The sequence below is a fragment of the Dipodomys ordii genome, unplaced genomic scaffold (genome assembly GCF_000151885.1).
Source record: "Dipodomys ordii isolate 6190 unplaced genomic scaffold, Dord_2.0 Scaffold213, whole genome shotgun sequence".
NCBI lineage: Eukaryota > Metazoa > Chordata > Mammalia > Rodentia > Heteromyidae > Dipodomys > Dipodomys ordii.
The window spans coordinates 306964-314352 of record NW_012267429.1 but is presented as its reverse complement, the minus strand read 5'-3'; the positions used below and the strand labels follow the sequence as shown (position 1 = coordinate 314352).

General features: G+C 54.4%; 1 protein-coding gene across 1 annotated transcript; it reads right to left on the bottom strand.

Annotated features, from left to right (window-relative positions):
• Positions 1-216: 216 nt before the first annotated feature.
• On the bottom strand, positions 217-3690 carry Caly (calcyon neuron-specific vesicular protein). Its single transcript, XM_013035478.1, has 5 exons — positions 3556-3690; positions 2618-2731; positions 1203-1316; positions 432-614; positions 217-395 (listed from the first exon to the last, which is right to left on the bottom strand). Exons 1-5 carry the CDS (start codon positions 3688-3690, stop codon positions 291-293), a joined length of 651 nt encoding a protein of 216 aa, XP_012890932.1. The 3' UTR covers positions 217-290.
• Between the last annotated feature and the right edge of the window lie 3699 nt (positions 3691-7389).

Sequence of the window (7389 nt, the reverse complement as noted above, 5' to 3'; positions counted from 1 at the left end):
ACCAGGGCCAGAAGCAGGGACGACACGAGGGGGGACAGCGCTGGGCGGCGAGGCGCGGGCGCGGGCAGGGCCCTCTGTGAAGACGGGCCTGGTGGTTAAGGTCCCACCTCCCTGGTGGGCAGGAGAGCTAGGCGGCAGGGCCCACGCCCCCCCCCGAGCCCCCCCTGCTGGGGTGGCCAGCCCAGGACAGTGGGCAGGGGTCCCAGGGAGCAGAGCTCACAGAGACCTGCGGAGCTGTCCAGTGAGCCAACCTACCTGCCCTGGCCGGGCTGGGCGGGCTGGCTGGGCCGTCACTGGGTGGCCGGGGCCGGCACACTGCTCACCGCCTTCGGGGCCTCCCCCTCTGCCTCGGCCGAGGGCTTTCCGGGCGGCTCCGTCCCCGCGACCACGGCTGCCTTCACCGGCTCTGGTGCCCCCGGTGCCCCTGGTACCCCCACCAGGGCAGAGCCCTTACGCCCCTCCTTGCCGGGGCGGTAGCTCTCTGCCCAGGGCATCTCGGCCGCATGCTTGCGGCTCAGCGGGTAGGCCCCGATGGCGGCCAGGATGCTGCGGTGGCGTTCGGGGTCCATCTCCGTGTAGTACATCTCCAGCGTCAGGGGGGTGCAGATTTTGTGCTGCAGGAAGGACGGGTCAGGGGTGGGGCTGGCGGTGGAGGCACCGTGTTGAGCAGACAGCATGGTGCGGGGAAGGGGGACGGGGAGGAGCCACCCTGCCGCCAGCTGGGTGAACCCAGGGCGAGCAGCCGTCACCAGAACCACTGCGGGCTCTGACTTTAGCAAAAACACATTAAATTCGAACCATCATTAATAAAGCTCCAATACAAAAATGGAGGAAAGTATTTGCTTAACATGCAGAAAAGGTCACTGTCCACACTACATCAAAACCCTGCAACAAGTGCAAAGGAAAGGCAGGGGGCAGGTGAAGAAAGCCGCCCAGCCGGAGGAGGCCATTCCCAGGGAGCTGCCAGAGGCCCCTGCGGACAGGGCCTGAGCCTCCTGATAAACCAAGCTTTCCTCAAAACCTGTGAAGAGACAGGACTGGGAAGAGGATCACAGCAAACCGGGTCACCGACAGGACCTCCCAGGTGGAGAGAAGCACCACCCCCCTGCGCTGGCCCAGAACCCACCGCTGGGGGGCGCTGCCCTGGGTGGCAGCGGGACCACCCGGCGGTCCTGCCCGGCCTGCGCCTCGCGGGGCCTTACCCGAAGCAGGAAGCCGTCTGGGCAGGTGAACTGGTCGTACCAGACAGCCTTATACATGATCAGCACACAGCCCATGAGAGCCATGGCAAAGGCAATCATTCTCGCGGTCGGCAGCTAGAGGGGAGAAAGGAGACGGACGCGAGTCTACCCTAGCCCAGCCTCCCGCGGCCGCGGGCCTCTCAGGGTGAAGGCTAGGCACCAGCTAGGCGCCTCTGCAGCTGCTCCACAGAGGCCTGCTCAGGGCCCCTCTGCTGGGGCACTCGGAGCCCTGGGAGCCAGTAAACTGCGGCTGGTGCTGCCCCGGCTGCTAATGGAAGGGTATTTTCGTGAGGCTTTCCTGCCCACACGGTGCCCGCGGAAGCGGGCAGCCAGGCTGGTTGGGGAGTACTGGGTGTTCCCTGGAGGGACTCACGGGAGGTGCGGTGAGACTTCCAGGGGACGCTCTCCATCAGGGAAATGGCAGGCTTAGCGCAACGTTGCTTCTAAAAATGAAAGGTGCTAGAATTCATGCACCAAAAGGGTGTGTGTGTGTGTGTGTGTGTGTGTGTGCGCATGCGTGTGTGTGTGTGTGTGTGTGTGTGCGTGTGGTGTGTGTGTGTGTGTGTGTGTGTGTGCGTGGGGCCTGAACTCAGGGCCCAGACTGTGTGTGTGTGTGTGTGTGTTCCGCGTGGGGCCTGAACTCAGGGCCCAGACAATGTCTCTGAACTCTTTTTGCTCACAGCTAGCACTCTACCACTTTGAGACACAGCTCCACTTCTGGTTTCTGGTTGTTTACTGGAGATAAGTCTCACAGACATTTCTGTCCAGGCTGGCTTTGAACCACAATCCTCAGATCTCAGCCTCCTAAGTAGTTAGGATTACAGGTGTGAGCCATGGGTACCCAGCTCAAAGTAAGTTCTGAAGCCATCATTAGTAATGCTAAAAGATTAGAAGAAGACATTTGCCATTTCTTCAGGAAAAGCCATGCTACACAGAAAGCCTCCGAGTTGCTGAAGATACCCTGCCAGAGACACAGGCTTCCCAGGAGGGCTCCGGCTGAGCCCTCACAGACAGGTGGAATGGCGCCATCCAGCGGTTCTCCCGGAGGAGACCCACGGGCCTCCAGACCACGGGCTGGGTGCACGCTCCCCAGCATGCTCCCCCGGCATGTGCTACCTTGCCACCTGTGCCCTTGGCCTTTTTTTTTTTTTGACAGTCCTGGAGCTTGAACTCAGAACCCGGGCATTGTTCCTGAGCTTTGCTTCCCCCCTAAAAAAAAAAAAAAAAAACTTCCTCAAAAAAAAAATAATATGGCTTTTTCTGTGTATGTGGTTCTGAGGAATTGAACCCAGGACTTCATGCATGCCAGGCGAGCGCTCTACCACTGAGCCACCTTCCCAGCCCTGCCCTGACTCCTTACAGATGAGTGTGGTTACCTTGCGTCCCTCCTCTGGGTGGCTGCAGGCCAGCTTCTGACCCTCCAAGTCTGCGAACTTCTTTGACTGGTCTGGAGAGGACAGCTGGTATTCTGTCTGTGTCTTGATGACCGCCTGAGGAAAGGTTGACCAGGCCTTGCCAGGCATCAGGCAAAACCCAGGAGAGCCCTGAGCTGGGAGTGGGGAGCTCGGGGCCATGCCCCGAGACAATCGGTGGGATCATCACGGAGCTCCTGTGGCTACAACTGCAGCTAAGAGGAGGCGGGTTTGCAAGCGCGGCGGAGGCCACGGCACCGGGAGGCCGTGGCTGCCTTCAGTCGGAGACAGTGGCCTCCTTGTCAGCAGCTCACAACCTGACTTCTCCAGGAGTCTGTCCTGTCTGCCGGACGCATAGGCATGGGTGTGCTGTGTCTGCTCCCCAGAGGAAAAGGCTAGACCTGCCCAGTGTCCACGGTTGTAGTAAAAGCACCTGAAGCCCACCAGACTTCCTTCCCCAGCCGGCAGCTGGCCATGCGTGGGAGTCGCTCCCCAACAGTGGCACAGCTCACGCCCAGAGCTCCTGGAAGACTGGCCTGCACTGGCCTGGAGAGCAGTTCCTGTCTCTCATCAGTTTCTGCTGTAGGCCTGCTCTCTGCTGGTCATCCCAGGAACTCCATCTCAGGCCCTGACCAGAGCTCTGCCCAGCAGAGGAAGTGTGGGAACAGGGCCTGCTAGCCACACCCGACTGCTTCCTGGGCTGAGGCCTCCTGGGACTGTGTGCTGTTTCGGACGGTGGGAGGAGCTTTGGATGGGAGACTCCTGACCAGGAGGTCGGCCTCCACTTGGGTCAGCTGGAGTTTCTACACAGCTTGGCCCTGGCCAAGATGGCCGGGGCCACAGGTACACAAATCTCACTCACAAGCTGAAGAGGGTCCCCTGGGCACACCTGAGCCACTCACCTGGTCAGCAAATGGTGGCTGAAGCTGGCTGACGTCCAGCGGACTGATGAGAGGAACACTGTCCATGGCAGCCCCACCCTGGTCTCCAGGGTCTTTGCCTGGTTTTCCCGAGAAGCTACAGCCCAGCTTCACCATGCTTCACCAACTTGTCCTGGTCCTGAGACAGAGACAGAATCACCGCTAACAGGCAATGCTGTGGACAACCACACAGGCTGAGTGAGGACCCCAGGCTGGTTCTGACGCTGCCCACACCAGAGCCAGCCAGGGCTCCTCAGCAGCGCAGGACAGTGCTTGTTGTTAGACGCGCAAAGGAGAGCCGTTCCACTAACAGGAAAGGAGTCAGATAGCAGTCAGGTGTGTTGGGCTGCCAGATTCAGCAAATAAAATACCAGAGGCCCAGATAAACTTGAATTTCAGTTAGCTAATTAGCACTTTCTCCCATGCCGTATGCAATGTGGGACCTACCCACACCAAAAGCCATTCGAACGGGAAAGTAAAACAGGCTCCTTGTGGGGTGGGTCCACAGGAGGGGGGTGAATAAAGATAAATACACTTACATCTGTGAAAACAGAAACACACACACACACAAGCAAGCAGAACCATGAAACTTGTTGAAAGTGTTTTAAGAGGCAAAGTGGAGCATGGCAGAGGAGGAGGCTGATCGGGATGCACTGTATGGTGAGTGAAAATGCTACTACAACCGCCCTAGGCTAATTAACGTCAATAGGATGCCACTTGTTCTCTTTTGATATTCAAATGCAGCCAGAGGAGCAGAAAGGGAATGAGAACTACTTGGTCGGGCATCCAGGTCAACCCAAGCCCTCACCGGGCAAGAAGAACCAGGCCCCTAAAGCTGACGACCCCTAGGAAGAGCTTTCAGGATGGCGCCCCCATGTGCCTGGAGGAAGGCGGCGCAGGCCCCACGGTGGTAAGCCAAGGCTTGCTTTCACCTCAAGGATCACCTCTGAGAGAAAAGGTGAAAATGGTCTCCAAGCTGATGGACGGATAAAGTAGAAAATAAAGAACATCCAACCAAAAGAAAGACCCTGGGTCAGTTAAGAAACTGAACTTTTGCCGGGCACTGGTGGTCACACCTGTCATCCTAGCTACTCGAGAGGCTGAGATCTGAGGATCAAGGTTCAAAGCCAGCCCGGTCAGGAAAGTCTGGGAGACTCTTATTGCCAATAAACTACCAAAAGAAAGCCAAAAGTGGAGCCGTGGCTCAAGTGGTGGAGCCCTAGCTTGAGCAACAGAAACTCAGAGAGGGAGTGAGGAGGGAGAATGTAGTTGTGGAGATGGGAGGGAAGGGAGGGTAGGGGAAAACAAAGGAGGAGGCAACAATGCTTGATAAGAAATGTACTCATTCCCTTGCTCATGTGATTGTAACCCCTCTGTACAGTACTTTTACAATTAAAAAAACTTATTAAAATATATAAAAGAAGCTTAGAGACAGCACCCAGGCTCTGAGTTCAGGCCTCAGGACTGGCACAATAAAGAAGAAAAAGAAATTGAACTCGTCATTAAAACCCTCTCACAAAGAACTTCAAAGACAGGCAACCTCACTCTGAAGGAGGAAATGCTGTAAACATGATAGGAAACTCAGAGAAAGAATGAGAGATCCATCACCTGCTCACCACCCCACAGCCCAGGACACAGGGGAGAGGAAGTCAAGGGTCCATCTGGGCCCAGATGAAAGTCCAGCAAACGTAAAAAGGATAGAATGGGAGGTTGGGTATGTTCTGAACACACAATGTGGTTTAACACTTGAAAAGCAATCAATATTTTACCATTGACAGAATAAAGAAATCACCTGCTCAATCTCAATAGACATGGAAAGGTATATGGCAAGAGACAATGTTACTTTACTGGCTTAAGAACCTATTTGCATGTTAAGAGCAAAACAGTTCCTTGATCTGAAGCTGGCCACAGAGACACAGTAGTCACACTTACTGTTCTGGGTCTTTTGACTTTGAGACCAGGAAGGAGGTGCAAATGTCCTTGACCAGTTCTAGAAAACAGTCTCTCCAGTGTAGCTGGGCAGAGAGCTGAGGCTGGGACAAGAGTAAGCAATGCCGGGGCTGGGGAGGTGGCTCAGTGGCAGAGCGCTTGCCTTGCATGCCTGAGGCCCTGGGTTCGATTCCTCAGCACCACATAAGCAAAAAGAAAAAAGCCGGAAGTGGCGCTGTGGCTCAAGTGGTAGAGCGCTAGCCTTGAGCTGAAGAGCTGAGGGACAGTGCCCAGGCCCAGAGTTCAGGCCACACGACTGGACCCAAAAAATAAGATTAAGCAATGCTGCCAATATTCTTGGATGAGTCTGCTCTTATGTAGGAAATACAAAGACTCCTACAGAAACATTATAAGGACAGAGAGCAAGACCCGTGAGGCCACTGAGAAAAAGACTCTCAGAAAGCAGTGGTGTTCCTATACGTTGGACATATACGTATATAATATTTGATTTCTTTTTTCTTACCATATTTTAAACTTTTTTACTTAATCAAATATTTCTTTACTGCTATTTAAAGGTGATATACAGAGTGGTTACAGTTTTGAACCTAAATCCTCAGATCTCAGCCTCCTGAGTAACTAGGGTTATAGCATCTGGCTTCCAACTTTTTCTTTTCTAAATAAACTTCACAAGCACTGAACTTTTATGTGGAGTAGAGGGACAGGAACACAGAAGAGATCCACCTGCCCTGTTCTGTTGTCTGTCTGCCTGTAGAAGCCGTGGAAGGTGGTGCGGAGACTCGGCAGAGAAGGCGCCGGCTCACGCCCTCCACTTCCCAAGACAGATGTCACCGCAAGCTGGAGGATGGATGGATGGTGAGCCAGTGTCCACCCCAGGCTGGCACCGCCTCCCGCCACACACACTGTGGAACCTGCGCCAGGGGCATAAACATGGAAAATCAAGACAGCAGAGCAACTCAGAATATCTTTCTTTCTTTCTTTCTTTCTTTTCCAGGGCTGAGGACTGAACCCAGGGCCTTGCACGCAGCGGGCGGGCGCCTTTCCACTGGGCTAAACCCCTAGGTCCTCTCAGAATATCTTTCTGACCGCAGGTGGAGCAAGACAATGAAATATTACTGATAAAAGGAAATATTGATTAAATGACAACTCTGAAATGAAGAACTGTGCTTACCCAAACACAGTCTTCAACGTGTGTAAATAAAAACCACCTCTGAGCCAGGCACCTATGGCTCACATATAATCCTAACTACTCAGGAAGCTGAGCTCTGAGGTTCATGGTTCAAAGCCAGCCCAGGCAAGAAAGACTGTAAGACTCTTATCTCCAACTAACCAGCGAAAAAAAAAAAAAAAGTAGAGCTGTGGCTCAAGTGAGAGTCCTAGCCTTGAGTAAAAAAGCTCAGGGACAGGGACGGGGCCCAGGCCTTGAGTTCAAGCCTCAGGACTGGTATGCGCGCGTGCACACAGTAATGCACAAGTGGCAAAAAGCTGCTGTGGGTTGAATAGCATCCTAGTTGGAACTAGAGGTTCTACCCAGTTGTAACCCCTAGTTCCTGCAAGAAAAACCTACTGAATACCATCTGTGCAGATGCCATCAAGTTACAGTGAGGTCCTATTGGATTGGGATGGGCCCTAATCCAATGCCGGTGTCCTTGTAAGAAGAGCCAGCTGGGGCTGGGAAGGTGGCTCAGTGGCAGAGTGCTTGCCTAGCAAGCATGAAGCCCTGGGTTTGGCTTCTCAGTACCACATACACAGAAAAAGTGCTGGCCTTGAGCAAGCGAAGCTCGGGAACAGTGCCCAGGTCCTGAGTTCAGGCCCCAGGACTGAAAAGGAGAGGGGGGGGAGGAGGGGGGAGGAGGGGGAGTTTTATAT